The following is a 20,550-nucleotide window of genomic DNA, read 5'->3' as shown; positions in this document are numbered from 1 at the left end:
TTTCAGAAATGGCTAGCACAAATGTAAACCTGGCCCTTTGCCTTCATTAACTTCAGTCTGCCAGTTCGCAGCCATGTAGACCTGTTAGCTCTCTACCTTCTCCTTGGTGTCCCTTCATATAATATCATTTTAAAGCTTGATTTGATTAGAATATTCCAAACAAGTTAATGATTTATGTCCTCAGCAGGGTGGTGCCTTGCGTGTCCTTTATTGACCTTTATTAACTAGATTTAATTTGAGGCAAAAACCAATGTCTAGACTTTGAAATGCTCAGTGGTGAATGTTCCTGTTCTTACATAAACAGGAAACTAGAGTGACTGATGTTCTAGGTATGGCAACGCACATGCTTAGTCAAGATCTTTGATCAGCTCCTCACTGCTTACATATAAACTCTGTAGACCATCTATGCAAATGGCTGGTCCCTTCCCTTTGCATTCCTGTTATGCAAAGCCTTATGGGTGGGTGCCATGCATCCTACCTTCCATCATTTCATGTTAGAAGAAGGAAAGTTAACTTTGAAATTAACCTACACAAATATTTGTAGTGTCAGTGTTGTAGAATCCAAGTTTGGTAACATGTAAGATAATCGGAGGATTCTGGGATTTCCATCTCTTTCACAGCTATACAAATGAAGCTATACAGAATGGAATCTCAAGCAGCTATGAATGCATAACCTGTACACTACACCCAGGAACCCTGCTTAATGCCTATGTGTAGAAAGCATGAAGCTATAATAAAATTTCTTCTGTGAGTCCCTGTACCTAAATTAGGTATAATTTTAAAAGATCTTTAGCTAGGAAAATGGTGTATAGATTTAATATTTTATAATTTTGGGCTCTTTGATTTTATTCTGTATATTCTACTCTGAATACAACTCATCTTTATTCAGCCTTGAATATAAATGTTGACATAAGCATGACTATGACTATATGAGAATTATAACAACATAAAATGTAATTCTATAGTAAAACACTTAAAATAATACAGATAACAGCTGTGAAGTGTTTTCCACTCACCAAACTTTATTCCAAGTACTTGATATCACTTATACTTTTTCAGTAACTCTATGAGGTAAGATGTATTCAAGCTCTTTTGGCATCTAAAGAAGCTAAGGCAGAGAGAAACTTGCTGAGCTTGTTGTACCCAAGGGTCCACGGGAAAACCCAAATGAGCCCAAGAATTGCAAAGTCCACTGTAATTACAAGAGAGAGTCCAGACTCACTAAGAGCAAGTGATCAAATGTGACCCCGAGCCCCAGGAAACATGAGTTTATATACAAAATTGGGGATTCTTAGGATGCTTCAGAGTGAGGGGAATGAAACACTATTATAACCATTTGTTAGGGCAGAACAAAGCTGGTGAGGGATTAATAGGTGCCTGCTTTGGTGTTATTAGGAACTAATTTTATAGCCAGCCATAACATACCTTTTTCTATGATTTAAATGGAGGGAGCTCTAATCCTCTCTGGGTTTGTTATTTCTTTTTTTTTTTCATTAGATATTTTCTTTATTTACATGTCATATGATTTTTCTTTTCCCAGTTTCCCCTCCCGGGAACAAACAAACAAATAAACAAACAAAAACAACAAAAACAAACCCCTGTTGGCTCCCCCCTCCCCATGCTTGCCACCCCACCCCACTTATTGGCCCTGGCATTCCCCTACACTGGGGCACAGAACCTTCACAGGACCAAGGACCTCTCCTCCCATTGATGATTGATTTTGCTATCCTCTACTATACACATGCTGCCAGAACAATCAGTCCTACCATGTATAGTCCTTGGTTAGTGGTTGAGTCCCTAGGAGCTCTGAGGGTACTAGTTAGTTCATATTGTTGTTCATCTTAGGGGGCTGCAAACCCTTCAGCTCCATTGGTCTTTTCTCTAGCTCCTTCATTGGGGACCCTGTACTCAGTTCAATGGATGGCTGTCTGAGGCCTCAAGGATAAGCAACCTAGAGAATTCGACCACCTATCAGAGAGTGCCGGCCGGTCCTGGTGACACCAAGACTGGGAAGATGTCTCCCATTAGCACTTGGCTCTAAGAGATGTTTTCATTAAGAGGGGCAGTGCCGTTTTAACATTAGTCTAAGTTCTCTAGGAGTTGGGGGGGGGGGGCAAACCGAGGGAGGAGGGAGCCCTGTGCTAGCTGCAACTCCAGCTGCCTGCATATTGCGCTTGCCTTGGGCCGGGGGGAAAAATGGAAAGCTTTCTACAGGGACAAATATACACAACACTGGAGTTTCTTGGGTAAGGTTTTTTAACCACAGATATATAAATATCAACCACAGTTGATATTTATAATTCGGGGGTCACTGCAAGCTAATGTAAGTAATAATGGGAGAGAAAGATCTGAAACCAGATCTATGTCATGGCTTTCCATTCTCAGAACTCATAACCTACCAAATCTGTACATGTTCCAAAGGGGTCCTGATGGGCAAAGGCAGGCTGCCAATCAGCAGCAGCTGCGCTATAGACCTCAGCAACTAAGCTACTGTGAAGAAGTACTGCTGTTCTGCTTCCTGTCGCACTTTACATCTGACAAAATCTCAGCTGCTGTTCAGATCACGTGGCTTTCTCTTCGCATGAACCACCCAGCCTTGCCTTTGCTTTTCTTTACTAAACCAGCAACATTTGTTCTCCCTCCAAATCATCTGCCGCCCCTTCATCCATTACATCAGTAAACATCCATTAGCTTCTACAGTTGGATTCAAAATGAGTCTCACAAACCCTTCTCATTCGCAAACCCAGTCCTAGCTATGTAATAATGATTTCACTAGTATCTTATACTGAAATCTGTAATTAACCAAAAGACAAAATTATGATTCCTTCGTATATCTGATATTGATTTTTCCCCAAGGTAAATATGCAGCATCATTGGGGAATATTATATTATCTCTCCATGTCTTCTTAGAAACTTGCCACTTATTATAGCATTATACACAGAGAAAAATCCTTATGAAATGTTTGTTGTTCCATGTCGGTGATAATGAACATGTTTAAAATTGTTACTTGTGGATGCTATGCTGAGAACTTCCTGGGTTGAAGTTGTTGAGAATTTGGGGTAAAGTTCCCTAAGTTAGAAACTCTTGCTCGAAACTCTTCCTCGTGTAAGATGTCTCTGCTCAGTTCTGAATATCATTCTGAAATCAAGAATAGTTAATTAAGAACAGCTCTCTTCTCAGTTCAGACTGCTGAGTGCATAGTTAAACCTTTCTTGTTTCTCTGCCTTTTTTCTCATCCTCATATTTACTCACTGAAGCCTTCATCCCATTGCTGACTTCCCACCAGCTTCATCTCTACAATATAGACACAGCTCTGTGGTTTTCATCTTCAGTATACTGTTAAAAGATTTGTAGTACCAAATTTATCTATTTAATAGCATGGCCAGTTTGTCATCATATGTTTTGGAAAGGAATGAGGCAGTAATTGAACAAGTATATCTTATAGTTGATGCTCAGTAGCCTGCATCTGACTGCTCTTCTGAAATCTTCAGAGCACAACTTTGACTCTGTACTTGAAATTCAGTCCTGTTACTCTGATTTTTCAGTTATGTCTTACTAATCAAATCATTAGCTTATCTGTTCACTATAAAATGACTCTTTGTTTCAAAGATTGAAGGACTACTTCATAGTTATGCATCTACTCCAAAGATATTTTCAAGTGTTCCTAGATCCAATACAAAGGGTATTTAAGCTGAAAATGTTCTTCTCTAGACCCCTAGCTTAGTTCTAGAACTGAAAATGAGTTGTTAATGTAAAATGAGAAGGGCAGAGAATTCTCTGAAGGAGTGATCTTTAAAAGAAGGCTTTAGGCTGAGAACTGGCCACCAGATACTGGTGGAGTAGAAACTTTAATGATCATATTTAATTCCCTTCCTCCAGCCTTTGACACCAGAGTTCTTAAACATCCTGGCTACACCACATCCTGTCTACACCCTCACCGAAGTCTTTGACTTTCACTCTGATGTTGTCAGTGTATATTTGGAAATCCAAATCCTGAGTATAGTTACCCTCTGACCCTTTGTCACACTGTTTCTGAAAGGAAACCTTGGACACTATGTACTTCATTCTTTGCCCATACTCAACTATTTAAGATTACTCTGACCAATGAATCCACACAATTCTACTATGCTTCTTCTTACCAGGGTCACCAGCAACTGTCCCAAAAGCCAGATACACTGGATTGCACAGCTTTTCTTCTGAACTTTGGTGAAGCCTTTAACTTTGGGATGCATTTGTAGCCTTCCCTCCTGGTTTTCCTGCAGTATCTATCTCCAGACAGCCCCTTTGGTTTGTCCTTCTGTGGGTGATCTGTCTATTGGCAGAGCTGGGGTATTAAAACCAGCCACCATCACTCTATTGGGGTCAATTTAATATTCTCTTTTATTTCTCTATTTTATCTGTAATGAAGCTTTTTAAAATAAATAAAATAGTATATTTTGTTTTCCTTTATGTTCCAGAGAAAGCAGCACTATGATAATTTTGACTTTCCTTTTTAACTTTCTTCCTTTGATAACAGCATATGTACTACATAGGATCTTTACTGAATATTTAACAAATGTATGAATAAAGTCAGACAGAAAAAAAGAGAGCATGCTACCCTAAAAGTATTTGTAAGAAGAAAAATCTATCAAGTCTACGTTTTTCTCATTAAGCCTTCATAAAATGAGGAGCATAGATAATACTGCTCACATTTCCCAGGGTAGAAAATTGAGGTTTAAAGTATTTTTCCTGACATCATATAGCTGATGAATTACTCAGTTGTGATTTCTCTTTTCAGTTAATCTACAGCCCATACTTCATTCACTAGAACACACAGCCAAGTGTTAATATCTAGATATCAGAGTAGAGAGACTCATCTTTGACACCATCATTTGTTTTGCATAAGAGTTATTATATTGATGTGTCATCAAATCAAGCATATTTTAAAAATACAATTGCAAGGAGCTTGAGAGGGAAACATTTGTTTTTCTAGTATAAATATTTCAGAATAATCAGACTATTCTGATTCAAATGCTAAAGACAATTACTCATATAACATTAAATACATGAAATACTAATTGCACAGAACTTGGACTAGGATAAAATTTAGAAGAAGGTTCCTTTGGGATATTCTTGGGTTTAAGCTATTTACAAATACTAACTGGCTTAAACCATGACACAAAACTTACTCCAATAGATTTGTATTTCTTTACGCTAATATCTAGGCACTAGTTCTTAATGTATAGTGTTTTTCATAAATCTTAAAGTCTTTGGAAGTTATTTCTGATGTCTGACAGGTATTAAATCAGGCAGTGATGGTGTATGCCTTTAATCCTAGTACTTGGGAGGCAGAGGCAGGCAGATTTCTGAGTTTGAGGCCAGCCTGGTCTACAGAATGAGTTCCAGGACAGCTGGGGCTATACAGAGAAACCTTGTCTTGAAAAACCAAAAAAAAAAAAAAATCCTTTATGTAATTTTGAGAGGACTATAGACTTCTAAACTGTATTCTTGATCCACATTATAAAATGTCAGGTTATGCTAATTAGAAACCAAAGATACCTATATTAAACAAGATTTTATGATTTTATAATGCTAATACTTGCAAATATTGTCCAGCACAATGTTATCATTTTGTGCATACAATTGGAAGAAAGGACTGAGGTCTAGAATGATCTATTAACTCGATAAAGAACTGAGGCACTTCTTCCTTATTTTTATGGTTCCCAGGAAAAAATAGAGGTTATTATGCTTTTATGAAGGGCATTCATTGAAAAATAAATCAGTTTCATTGTGTTTTCATTTCAAATAAAATTTGATGAGACCAGGGTACAGGTCACATACCTGAGTGACATACACACATGGCTGAGTGTACCAATGTGGATGCTTCTAATACAGAACAAATGGTCTTATTATTTCTGTCAACTCTGTTAAGAAAAAAATCTGTATTTTGAATAATCCATTTGAAATGTGTGTTTAAAACTTGTGGTCCCTGGTAAGTTCAGTCATATTCTGTCCTTTTCACTATGTAATTTTGACAAATACAGTTGCTATTGCTTGGCTGTCTGTGTTCCACATTATAGGAGTGCCATCTCCCCAGAGAGTTTAAATAAAACTAGCTCTTCCAGAGACAATAGGATTTTGTCCTCTCTCTGTAATTCTGTCTTCTAAACATAGTAGCACCTGGTGTGTAGAATCTGGGGTGTGATTCAGTGGTGGAGTGAAAACTTGGCATGTGGGAGACCCTGTGCTGAAACTCCCCAGCAGCTAAATAAATAAATAAATAAATAAATAAATACTAGAACTGACTTCACATTGACAAATAAGTAGAAATAAGTGAGCTTACTTTCTTCCTTATAAAGATATGGAATAAACACCTGTTTAATTTTATTACTTTCATTCTAACATAATATACCTGATTTTAAAAATTTATGTCTTTTAAATAATAAAAGCAACAGTTTTAAGAGAAATAGTTATATTCAGTTTGATGGAGGTCTTTACCACACCCAAACTATGATTTTCTTCAAGTGTTAAATCAGTTGTTATGTTTCTTTTTCAAATTAATTTGCTATTAAAGATGGATGGCTTATTTTCTCATTTGTTCTTTTAATGCCATATATCATTCAGCACATTAGACGATAATAACCAAAACTGACAATGGAAAAATAAGTATTTAATAAAACTTTAACAGCATTTCTTTCCCTCTAGGTAAGATTAAAATATATTATTAAAAATCACCTTCCTTCCTTTCAGAGCCAGAACGCTGGCAGGAATAAGGAGCAAGGAAACAACTATGAAGAGGATGTAATCTCATTTTCCACATATTCACCCTGTAAGTTTTTTTCTACTCCATGAATACATATAGGCTGTAGTGTGGTGTATTAAACTCAGAAATAAGACTGAATAGAATGTAGATATTTCATCAACTAAATATTTAAATATTGAGGTAAAGATAATTTCTCCCTAACATTTGATAATTTAAATGCCTTTAACAAGGTCAAGATTTAATAATGAAATATGAATTTTCCTACCCTGAAAAATTATAGAAGTTACTTTGATATTCTTTTCTGAGTTTTTGAAACCTGTGTTTCCAAGTCAGTTTTTAGAAACTGAATCACATTTTTTTTTTTTTTTTAGTGGAGCTGAGTTCTCTCAGCTGTGAAGTAGGAAGCTGAGGCTAGAATGTTTCATAAGATTCTAATGCCATAGTACATGCAGTTCTATGTCTAGCATCTGAAGATGACTTCTGTGTTCCTACCGGTTCAGGCCAGGTCTTACTAGTGTACCGTGGCCTGCTTACCATCATCTCCAGCATTTATGATGAGCATCTCACCCTCCTCATCCTCCAGAACACCCATCTCTGTATCTCAATGGTGATGGGGTACCCAGTGTCTCCACCTGCTGACTTCCCTCTTCAGCCAACAAAAATGGTCTTTTCTATTCCTTTCAAGTTAATTCAAAAGTGTTGAAGTCATTTTCAACTTCTGTTCTTTCTCTCACACTCTATATCCAGTCCAGCATAGTACTATTGACTGTATCTTCAAAATATTGCCAGCATTCAACCAGATGTCATTGATCATTGTTATCTGTCCTAGAGAGAGAGGATGTACATGCCTCTGCTACAGAATATATGCCATTTCTGCTCTCCTCACATGCCCTCCCTCTTTGGGACATCCTAACTTCCTGCACGGTTTCATCCACAAATCACGGCCCCTTTTATTTGTTTTGTTTCATTTTGTTTTGTTTTTGTATTTCCCTTTGCCTGTCCCTTCTCCACTGTACTCAGCATCACTCAGCACTATATTTCACTTATTTGTCTGTTTTTTCATTTATGGCCCATTCCCTTCACTTTCAATACCCATCCTAGGAGATCATGATTATTTTGTTCATGTCCATCTGGCCCATACCAATACATCATCAATGCCCAGTTATACACTATTGACTACTGACCACAAGCTTCTCAAAAGTCAGGCCAATATTCAAGTCAGATAAAATTCAATACAATGCTTACCAAGTTTACTTTGATAAAGGCATTCAAACATTATTTATCACAATACACATATAAATACCATATATTAAGTTAAATTAAAACTGATTAAAGTGGTTATAGGTTATATATTTTATGACCATAATAATAAAAGATCCTGATATGTATCCTTATTATGTATAGGCAGTATTCCTTACTAATACTGCCTATACATCTATCATAATATTCTACCCTCTAAAGAACTGTCAATAACAAGAGAACATTATTGCAGTACTTTGTAATGAAAAAAATCTCATCTCTTTAGCTGAAACTGAGAGCTCTCTTATGTGTGCAACTGTGACTGGGCTCAGCCCCAAGTTTTCATGGAACTGGAGGAAGGTCAGAGCATACCATTCTGTATCCCAATGATCATGGGGTACCCTGAAACCATCTGCCTACTAACTCTACCTTGCTAGGGCTGGACTCCAGATCTGGACACATCTGAGAAGCACCTGAAATTTCTCTTCCTTGTTAGTGCCAAATGCAGACTCTTAAACTAAAGGGCTGGTGTGCAATTTCCTGTACTTTGACTATAATTCTGGGCTGATGACTGATTTTTCTTAAACAAAATAGTCAAGCATCTTCATGCCCAATACCTTCCTTCCAGTCACTCCATCAGCTCCATCAAAATTTCAAGGGATTCCTTTACTTTAGAGTCAGTGTTTAGGTGTTATGGACAGGAAGATGAGTGAGACCTCTGGACAGAAATCACACACATGCATGTGCATACACATACACACACACACAAAACACAACACAAATACCCAACACACCATACACACACACTCCCCAGATACCACATCCATATACACACATACAACACACATATATATTGAGACATACACACACCCCACATACACAACATGCACACATACCCTACATTGGCAACATATACACAATACACACATGAACACACACACACATCTACCTGCTCTTCCCAGACTAGTATTTATAGAATCTAAGTTCAGTTTTAGAAGCAAAAAGCAAGTCTTTCTTCTTCATGTGAAAGAAAGACTACCCTTCTACAGGAACTCTCCTCCTCAGGCCTAAGTTTTCTTTCACTGCTGAAAGTTTTCTACCACATAACTTCATTTTTTTAAAACAGAAAAAAATCCCCCCATACTGTTTTATTTGATATTTAAAGTTATATTTTACTTTAGCAACATTTGAAAACAATTCTTTTTCATTGAAAATGATAAGACACATTCCAACGTCTGTTTGAAAGATCAAAGACTGTCTCTTTCATTTTCACTTTCAAAAAGAGAACATTATGTAAGTTTTACAGCTGTGAAGTTACTGCAGCCCACTGTTTTTGTGCTGTTCCTGGCCTGATAGAGTAAATGTGGTATGCTTCTTAGTATAGGGACATTGACTCAGTTGGTTAAATTTTAGAACATAATGCATTTTATCAATAGGTATGCCTTTTCCAGGAAAAAAAAATTAATGAAACACCAATAATAAATTTACACTAGTTAATTATGCAAAATATTACAATGACTATATTAAGTAATATATGCAATAAATATATGGAAATGCTTAGAGGCATAGATTCATTTCCTACAGTTACTCTACAGTATCAAAATATCATAGTCTATGTGTACTCATGAAACAAGAGTAAATGGAACTTTGATGTCCATTAGTTAAAGAGGGGCTATGCTGTGCAGTGGACAGCTTTTTGCTATAATGCAGATGATAAAAATGTATTAACTACTACTGCTTGTGTGAAGATTCTCAAAATACCTCCAGACAGTGTGTGTAAGTGAAACTGTTCAATCTTCATCATACATAGCCATGCAGTCTCCAGCATCTCACCATGAACTCAGGAAGACACACAGTTGGAGCACAGGCAGATGTGAGGAATCTGGAAGGTCTGTCGACAAAAAGGAGGAAGAAGCAAGTGCTGAGGCAAGACCCATCCTGCCAGAGGTCGACAGGGAAAGCTCCGAGAACCAATATGATGATCTGTATGTGTTCATCCCTGGGTTTGACACCGAAGGCAACTCTGAAGAGCCTCTCCCACCCTGCAGGCCACCTCTGCCCCCACCACGACCAGGGGCTGCTGCCTCCCAACTAGAAAGACCTCATTTTACCTCACAAGGTAAGTTTCTAGCTAAAAATGCAGAGAAACAATTTATTCCAAGGCTTCTACACAACATATGGTACAAGGGTGGATCTGCAGACACATGATCAGATTTTAAAACCAAGGGTGACTCCCTGATCTTTAACAACTGAAGCTAAGAGAAGAAAGCAAGAGATGATCTATCTACTTTCTTTCCCTGCTTCCCTCCCCAAGTAAAGAGTTCTGGCAAAGCTTTAGGAAAGTAAATATAATAAATAATAATAATAAAATAATCATATAATTTGGAAATAATCCTTAGTGATGAACATAAAATGAATATGGTGAATTCTGTGGGAAACTTCAATGCTCTGGCCAGAAGGAACGCTGTAAGAGGAAACTAGGAGATGACCATGGTCACTTTGCTTGCCTGGTAGCAAGACTTTCCTTTAGAACTAATCTGCCTGGAGTTCTCCATAGCTTTGGACACTCCCAGATCCAGGGTCATTCATTATCATCCCCTGTTTTATTGACCTAGTTTGTGCTTAACTCTCAAGTTATAAACTATTCTCACAATGCCCCTCTTTATTCATTGTATGCCATAAAAATAAATATTTTAGTCATCAGATCGTAGAAGACTATCAGATGTATGAATGTGGCTTTAAAGGGTGACATTTGAAGAGGCTGGAGAGATGGCTCAGCAAGTAAGAGCACTCGCTGCACTTGCAGAGGACTTACATTCTGTTCCCAGAAACTATGTGGTGGCTCACAATGGTCTTTGAGTGTTCCAAGATATCTATCCCCTCTTCTGGCTTCTTTGGGCTTGTATACACTTAGTACACATGCATACATGCAAGCAAATACTTATATACATGAAATATTTGTTCAAGTGAATGCTTGAAACCATAACATTTAGCATTATGACCTCTCCTCTAAGGCACTGACTGTCTCTGGGAAGGCTCATGCTTATCAATATAAGCTGCACTAAGATGCCATACTATGTCAGAAAACCAAACCTGGGAGAAACTTTTTTGACCACTCAACCCGCATTCTTTGCTCACTTACTATGTGCCAAGCTTCTGTGGACCGTTTCGGGATAACAGTGCAGTTGGTACATAAATCTCTGTAGGAGAAGAAAACAAGAGGGCAACAGACTGGTCATAAAATTCTACTGTGTTTTTTTACATTTGAAATTTTTAAATAATGAAGAGTTTAAGATAAAACTATTATATATGTCAGATTAAATATCTATAAGATATGATATTATATCATATTTTTATAAGTCTTCATATACGATATATAGGTTAAGAAACCTAATACCATCCTTTCATAAGTTTAACCAGATCGCTATGATCAAAATTATAATTGTGGCCAATATATCTCCTGAAAACTATCACAACATAAAAGACAACCCTGCCAAAGAAAAACATTTTTTATTTAAAATTAATATTGCTGCATTCATTTGCTTAATACTTTTATATTCTGAATATAATGTTTATAAATGGGTTTCATTATAATACACATATGCATGTATATTTTCATCATATTCATTTTTCCCTACTTTCTTGTCTTCTCACTAGTCACCTTCCTCCTGGCAGTTGATCCCTTTTCTACTTTTATATCTTTCCAGTTCATCTTTTCACCATAGCACTGAAAAGTGAGCAGAAAAAAAAATGGCACTATTTGGCAACACATTTTTACAAGTTTTCTTTTTTAGACTTACTCACTTTTTACTTTATGTGTATGAATTTTGATTGGCCTGAACAAATACATGTTTCCTATGTGTATGCCTGTTGGATCCCATGGGACTGGGACTACAAATATGTTAGCCACTATATGGCTGCTGGTAATTGAACTCAGGTCCCCTGCAAAAGCAGCAAGTGCTCTTGACCCCTTAGTTCATTTTTCAAGATCTGTCCTTGAGTTATGGACAACAGATGTCAAATTCCATGCACGAGCTTTTCAGACATAATTTTGATAAACTACTAAGACATACCACTATAGAACATCTTTTTACATTCACAAAAATCAAGAAACTGAACTATCATTATGAGCCATCTGCCACTTGGACACAAGACCAGAGAGCCTATAACTAGAGTATGTTAAAGGTTTTTTTCTTTTCTATACAGTTGTACCCTATTATTTTACCACTTGAAGCGATTCATTTATTATTTATTAGTATACAACCTGGAATAAAAAAAAAACTCAGGCCCAACTTCTTAACAGAAAGTATAATCTGATACTTTGGAAGACAAGAAGTAAAATGTAAGATTCCTAGTATGAGCCCAACTTTAGAACGAGTTGGAAAGAGTGGTGGGTGGAGAACAAAGGGAGTTAACAGCTCAGGAAATGGGTTCATAAAAGTGAGACAGTTGACACATTTTGCTAAAAATGAAGTGCTGTAAAAGTCTTTCCCACACACTTAATCAGGTTTCACCCAGAGGCTGTCAGGGAAACAGAAGTCAAAATCCCAAAGCCATATGATTCATGCAGAAAAAAGCAAGACACGGTGATTTTTAAAGCTGGTGCCAGGCACAGAGGTATTTAACACTTCTTAGGTGAAACTAACCAGAAGAATAAAGTTTAAGACGCTTTGGAAGGCTGTCATGGCGGCCTCTTCCAGAACTACCAAAAGCAATTCCTGAATACTCTTGGAAAAATACCCTTTGTGTGGTTCTACTAGTTGTGCTTTCTTTGAGCATCCAAAATTTTCCACTAAAATCCCAGTTATCATAATTATTATCAGATTCATGTTATCTGAACAAAGGCAAATAGAAATTAAAAGAGTAAACAATAATATTCATAGTGAAAGACATTCTCGTTGGCCTAGTAGAGAGCCACAGGTTCTTTTTAGCTTATTAACCACAGAGTGCTTCAAATGCGTATCTGTTTAACAACTGCTACTAAATTTTCTTAGTGTGTTCTTATAAAGTATGTAAATATTTTACTGAATATGGACCCCCAAAGACTTTAAATGTGTGACTGCTTTTTAATCGTATAACTAACACTTAAGCCAACAACCACCCACACTGTCTGATATGTCCAGACCTCGGCCTTGGTGCCATGTTTCTGGATGAGGTCCACGTTCACCTATGAAAACCAAGAGTCACACTTTTGAAAGTCAGTTTGTAATAGCAGGGAAACACTTGTTAGGACAGATAGTGGCAGTATGTCTGACTGATCCCTTAAAACATTTTCAAAGAAATTAGATGTTAGGTGAAACATTCAGTCCAAGCAGTAGAAAAGCGAAGAAGACTTATTGATGAAAAAAATACTCTACAAGTTGTATGCTTTAAAACACCTCCTTTCAAAGCATTGGGAATTGATATATAAATTTATGCCTCAATTTTGAGATAATAAATACATACCTTTAATCATGTTTGAAAAATAATATTTTAAAACACATATTAAAGTATTTTCATACAAAGTTGGCATTTCTTTTTGAATAGAATAGAAACATCTTAGTGGAGACAGGTCCCTTTTCATATTGTTTTCAATTGCATTTGAGTAAACTGATTCGAGGTGATATATGCAATTAAAGACAGCAAGATTATTACAAAAAAAAATATAAGAGTAAACCCAAACTAAATATTTCCTATGCAGGGAAAGTGCTGGAAAACCAAATGGAAAGAAGTCACAACAGGAATGATCTCCATGCAAGACAAGAGACAAGAGAGGATCCCAGCAGAGAAGAAAAGGAAGAAGCACAGGAGGAGGAGGAAGAAGAAAACCCATATGCATTTGCAGAGACTGAAGATAATGAGTATGACCTGATCCTGGCCAGTAAGAGTGTAAAGAAAAGAACTGGAAATCGGTCTTTCATTATAAACAGACCACCAGCCCCCGCACCCCGGCCTACTCACATCCCTCTCAAAGAAGAAACAACACCTTACATAGCTCAAGGTAATATTTTCTTACTTATTGACTTTTTCCTCAATGTTTAAATTGTATGTGCATGGATATTTTGCCTGTATGTATGTCTATGTAACACATACATCCCTGGTACCCATGGAGGCCATGGAGAGCATAGATGGTCTGAAAATAGAATTGCAGACTAAATAGAATAAGCTACTATGAGGGTGTTAAACATTGAACCTGGGTCCTTTGAAAGAGCTACCAGTTAAGTTTAATCACTGAGCCATGCCAAGAGCCCCTACTTCTTTATGCTTGTTGTCCCTTGGTTTATAGAAGACCTGGGGTTAGAGGGTGGGATAGAAAGTGAAGCCACTGGTGATTTAAAATTCTAAAGGTTGTGAGCATCTTTTCAAGTCACAGAGAAGCTATATTGAGGCAATTTTTAATATTTGTATTAATTCTTGAAGGATTTCATACATGCATACAATATCATAATCACCACCCTCCTACAGATTCACCTGCTCCCTCCCAACTGTCTTTAATGTTAATAATCTACTTAATCCAATTTATGCTGCCTACATACTTATGTGAGTAGAGCCATCAACTGGAACAAGGCTTACCAACAAGGGACCTTAAAGAAAACTGACTCTCTCACTCCTAGAGGCTACTAACTGTCAGTGGCTCCTTCTTGAGGTATGGGTCAACTGAGTCCTTCTCCCCTCCCCATGCTAGAAGGATGTATTTTTGTGCAGGTCTTGCACAGGCAGCCCAGGTTGCTGTGATATCATGGATGCATCAGTCTTGTTCTGTCCAGAAAATACTTTTTTACTCCAATTTTCTTGCTGCTCTTAATATCTTCCTGTTCCTTCTCCATGATGGTCCTTGGGCCTTAGTGACATAGAGGTGACATAGATGTCCCATTTGTGAGTCAGCACTCCACAGTTTTTTAGTCTCTGCATTTTGAGCAGCTATGAGTTTCTGTGTTAACTATATATATTATCCATTGCATCAATAACCTCTGATGAGGTCTCAGAGCTACAATAAGAATGTACATGGTAGTTTGATATTGTGTCCATTTAGCAAAATAATAGTATGTTCATTCCTGGGGCCTATAATCTCTCCAGGCATATGTTCTTGGTCAGATTTACTCTTAGGGAGTGGGTCTTAAATACAAGCAGTTAGTTACCTCCATAACATCTGTACCATTATGGTACATAGCTATAGCTTGCAATGACTATCATTATCGTAATTGATAGGTTTCCCAACTGGGTAAGATTCATGCTACCTTCCTGTACTATGAAATTAGAACTTAGATAGTCAGCTTCTTAGTGCAAGTAAGATTTCTCCATGTTGTATGACCCAAGTGCGAGGTGTCTTCAGCAATAATAGGTCCTTAGCTATGTTATGGTAAGTTATGCTGGGCAACTAAGAGCACTGGCAATCACATGTATTGTTTGTGGAGGTCTTTGGCATATTACCCAGGGTAATGTCTCATAACCTGGCAATGGGGTCTTTATTTATAAACTATGACTCTTGGGAGAAGATAATACTCTGTTTAGGGTAACAGAAGTTAAATTCTTCTATTATATATGTTTCCATATAGCTTTTTCAAATATTTTTGTATCAGTTATCCCCCCCATACCTTATCCTTCCACCCCTCTCCCCACTCAAAAATCCTTCTCCATTATTCTTACCATTTCTTTTTAACTTTTGGAAAACCATGAATAAATGAGTGGTGGAAATTGTATGAATGCATTATTCATATATTAAACTCTCAAAAGAAATGAAAATTTAAAATAAGAAATGAATAGAGAAAAAATTTAAATTTGATCATGCTTTCTAAGTCTTCATTAATAAGGATGAATTTAAATTAATGGTTCTTACATAATTCTACAAAAGTCAATTAGAGTGAGAGAAAGACAGAAATTTGGGTTAAGTATTCAGAATAAGCAATTGGGGGCTGGAGCAAGCAAGAGGACCTGAATTTAAATCCCAATGAAAAGGCAGGCACAGATGTACATGCCCATAGCCCTAGTTGTAGAAGGCTTTTCCACATCTTTCCTAGTCCTCACACTCAAGTGGATCAGCAACATGGAATGTCCATCGTTTCCCAGAAAATCATCCATCCAACCATCCATTCATTAATTAGGAGGACATGCCCCATCCTTGATTCTTGCCAAAACACAGAGTGACAGCAGGATGTTGGCATACCTGAAGTGTAACATAACCAAAGAGGAATGTGTAAAGCATAGAATAAAAGAAGAAAACAGAGTGAAAAATCTAAGTATATCATTCAGAGACTAAACAAAGAAAAAGGCAGAGGAATGGAGAAAGTCATGAGGATATTGCAAAAATACCTTTGCTCAGGATCTGAGCCAAGAATGGCTTTGATACACTAATTCTAATATAGAAAAGGGTTCTATGCATTTCTTTGATTCTAGTAAAGTCAGACATTAGGGAAACTAGTTAAGAAAGTACAGTGTCTGTAGCCTACTGAGATATGTGGGCTTGGTCTGCCACTCGGGACAGCAAAAGAGGCAACTTCACATGCAAGCCCTATGTGGTTTACATGGCCAGCCTCATTCCAGAGATAAGGAAACTGATGCTAAGAGGCAGGACGACACTAGAAAGCAGGGCCAGAAGCAGCACTATTGTTCTGCTCCTCATACCTGTGAAGGAGAAATGGTGAGCTCCTTCCACCAATACATTCATCTCACTTTCATGCATTCATATTTATTTTCCCCCTCTGACCTACAAGATTCACAGTGGAAGAGATGAGTCTCCTCAGAATATCCCTTCCCATCATTAAGTCCTTGTTGAATGCAGAATTCATAAACTGAGAGAATTTTATAAATATTCGCTGATGAACTAATGGTGGAAGAGGCAGGGTCTGCACCCACATGAGTACAGTAGAAGACTTCACTAACAGTATGAAAGACAATACAAAGGCTATGTCAGCATATGAATTCTTTTGTTCTGCCCGAAAACATCCAGTGTTGGAAGCACTACTGATTTTCAGGGCAGAGCACATACAGAAGAAAGCTCCAAGACATCCACAGATAGCTAGCTCCTTTTTCTACCTGCTATGGATCACATATCAAAGCATAGCTCTGTCTTGCCTGTAATACTCTAATATTGTCCACCCCAGAAATGAAACTTAATTCAAAACTGAACACGCATCCATCCATTTTATCGGGAGATGTGTTCCTGATTCTGATTGTTGTGTGAAACACACCCTAAGATTAAGAACTGCAACCAGAATTGTTCATTTTAAAAAAAAACATGTTTTTCTTTTTTTAGATTTATTTATTTATTTTATGTACATGAGTACACTTCACTGTCTGCAGACACACTGAAAGAGGGCATCAGATCTCATTACAGATGGTTGTGGGCCACCATGTGGTTGCTGGGAACTGAACTCAGGACCTCTGGAAGAGCAGTCTGTTCAGCCATCTCTCCAGCCCCAAAAACATGTTTTTCTTATATGATCTTCCTGTTCTCAGATTTCATGCTCTTTACACTTTCCTCTTCCTGTTATATTGGACAAGATTAGGCTCATAGGCATCAAAAATATAGATATTTCTATAGATTTATAACTTTTAGTCACAGAATTCTTGATTTAAAACAAATCAAAGAAAGAAAATGATAATTAATACAACATAGATAGACTGGTAGTCCATCTCCATCCTAGACCATGCAAAGATGTAAATTCCTATTAGGGAAACTTTTTTCCATCAAGGAATCTTTCTCATTCTCCCTTCATACAGTTAATAGAACAAAAATAGTGCTGAGTCCATATGGTTAATTTGGGGCACAATACAGTTCCCCTTTCAATCTGCAGTTGCTCCCAAGGTATCCTTGGCATTTTGCAGTGTAAGAAAGTTGTATATGACCTTCTTGACGGAGTCTCTGCTGAGAAGACCCTAAATGTCAAGTACAATTCCTTCGCTTTCAGTGAATTTCCACTTATAGTTCACTTGTACTTGGAATTTATCATATACAGTGTGTGTGTGTGTGTGTGTGTGTGTGTGTGTTGGGGGGGTTCTGATAGAAACTGAAGAAAATTAATCCCTATCACTGTAACTATAACATAGTAGAATGGCTTCTGTCTTCATTAGCAAAGAAATATATTCAACTTGGTTGAAATAGGTCTTAGAGCCAGAGCCTTGCAGACCACTCTCTGCCTACATGACTTCATCCAAAACATTTAGCTTCAGCACACCATATACATGCTACAGGTACTGTTAGAACAGAATAACATAGTCATCCTCCAGTCCGTCAGGTTAGGGTCCTGCCTTTCTAGGTGAAGTTCTTTATCTTTCTCTGAAAGGTTACTGGTCCAGTTCCACAAAGGAGCCATCATTGTGGCTGAGTATATACTATTCATTGAACAGAAGCAATACAGCTATATAACCTGGCTTAATCAATTGTTCTAATTGTCCTCAGAGCAGAATACCATGGTCTCCTGCCTCATCTACAGAGACACTGAATGAAACCAAGAGGACTTTCCAGGCCATGTGTTAGAGCACTGATACAAGGATAAATCTTATTGGTCTCATCTCTCAAGGATTCAGTTCCATGCTCATATAAAGTGGAAAGGCAGCCATATTTAAATTGGGGTGAACTTACATTACAGATTTTAACATGTGAGCAAATGATGAAAGTGTCACTAAGCACTTAGATTTTTTTCAATCGCACCACAACTTCTCTGTGATTTTATCCTTAATATGTCATGTTGAATGTGTCTGTGGAAAAAAAAGATTAATTTACCTATAGTAGTAATTCTCAGTGTCTCCCAGATGTCAGGTAGCAATGTCTAGAGAAACTTTGACTTTCACGAGTACAATAATACTAGCAGCACCTAGGAGGTAGAACTCAAAGGCACCTGATAAATATCCTATAACTTAAAGATCAGCCTTCTATACTTCCAGTGTAAAAGCTTACATAGTATAAAATGCCAACAGTACTAGTGTTGACAGACTCTGATCTGCATTATTACCACAATTAAGCAAAAGTAAACATTTGAAATCTTTAGATAATGTTCATTTAACAAACTGCCCACACAGACACACACACACACATAGATACACACACACACACACACACACACACACACACGTGCACCACTTTAGATTTCTTGAATTTTTAGTGTTTTCTTCTAGGATTTTTCACTGTGAGTATCTTTTTAAGTCTGACCAGAGTTATTAGAAATTAGAGTGATTAGGTTTGAGTGACCAGAGAAGAAGATGTTCTATGGAGCTATCCCAGTGAATAGCATCCCCTCTGAAGAAAGCTCATCAGTAAAATTCATGACCCCATGAAGAGATGGAATTAAACTAGATATCACTGTAAACTCAAAGGGTGTATAAAGTAGTGAAATTTATATAATCTCAATTCATTTTTTAGAAATTTACCTTTGTAAATTATAATATGTGCTTTATGGATTTTCATGAGGACTAAAGCTACATATGCTCTGTGATTGACTTAGGGAAAAATGCAGGAGATGGGCAAAGGATACGTTAAATTATTCTATATACATGGGGTGCAGCAACCTCTATTCCTTGTTAGTGCCTGCCTTCTGCTTCTCTCCTCTCATATGCATATGCAGATATACTATAATGCAAGCCATTCCAAAATATTTACCAGCTACCCATATTGAAAACAATTAGAACAAATGAGCACAGCCCTGGCTTTGGACGTTTTTGATCCACATAGGGTGAGTTCTGTTAGCATATGTAGTATTTAATGGTTGTTTAAAGTTTACATAACCAAATGGATTATAAGATCAGACTTTAGAAGGCCAGATCCTATGAAATACAATGGAAAAAAAACATAAAATCACTGGTATCTAGAATGAAAGCATTTCCTGACACAATATGGAGGAAGAGAAGAAAATCCCATTCCAATTATTATCAATGATGAACCAAAATGTGTAAGCCTAAAGGTTTACACATTTAAAGGTTTCCAATGGCTTCCTGACTACTCAAGTCATTTCCCTTTGAAATAAAAGTAAAAGATTTGGGTTATTACTCAATTAGTATTTACTCTCTTCTAACTGAGTTGAAATGACGAAAACAAGGCAGCCTGCAGCTGGGCAAGCAGTGGGTGTTGGATATATGTGGCTCGCCTGAAGGACGATATGCCTACCCAAGGATGCATGGACCCTTAGCTAATATAAACTCATTGTGATGGTCTCAAGCTGTCAATCCCATAAAACCTTTTTCCAGAACTTACTCACTTCCTAGATAGGACACGTTTTTAAAATAGAAACATCCTTGTTTATATAAATTACATATTTAAATAAAAACTTTCTGTTTTACCATTCTCCCTAAATTAAGTTGCCTAAATATTAGAGGAAATAATTGGTTATGAGATTTCCTGTGTGGAAATAGTATTCTCATAGTAACCTACTGATAAAGCTCACATTTCTGTTCTGAATTGGAAAGAAAATGAATGTTTTCTCCTTAGAACCTAAGCGTCTGTGAATATCACCCTTGCCTTTCATTTTCCATGTCATTTACCTCCAGGTCGTTATGTGCTTTCCACTCTTCTGTCTCTGCCAATCTCTAAAGGAGAATGTACTAAATGTACTAATATGAATAACTCTCTCTCTCTCTCTCTCTCTCTCTCTCTCTC

At 37.2% G+C, this 20,550-nt stretch overlaps 1 protein-coding gene across 3 annotated transcripts in view; it reads left to right on the top strand.

The window, feature by feature from the left end:
• Positions 1-20,550, top strand: part of Bank1 (B cell scaffold protein with ankyrin repeats 1) — a 288,493-nt gene that overhangs the window by 221,603 nt on the left and 46,340 nt on the right. For all 3 annotated transcript variants that reach the window (XM_031375619.1, XM_031375621.1, XM_031375620.1), the window contains 3 exons: positions 6,731-6,809; positions 9,793-10,101; positions 13,663-13,962. In XM_031375619.1, coding sequence (XP_031231479.1) covers positions 6,731-6,809; positions 9,793-10,101; positions 13,663-13,962 — 688 coding nt within the window. The remainder of the gene's footprint in view (positions 1-6,730; positions 6,810-9,792; positions 10,102-13,662; positions 13,963-20,550) is intronic.

The sequence above is a fragment of the Mastomys coucha genome, unplaced genomic scaffold, assembly GCF_008632895.1.
Source record: "Mastomys coucha isolate ucsf_1 unplaced genomic scaffold, UCSF_Mcou_1 pScaffold16, whole genome shotgun sequence".
Classification (NCBI taxonomy): domain Eukaryota; kingdom Metazoa; phylum Chordata; class Mammalia; order Rodentia; family Muridae; genus Mastomys; species Mastomys coucha.
The sequence above is the reverse complement of the archived record's forward strand: the minus strand, read 5'-3'. Positions and strand labels throughout refer to the sequence as shown.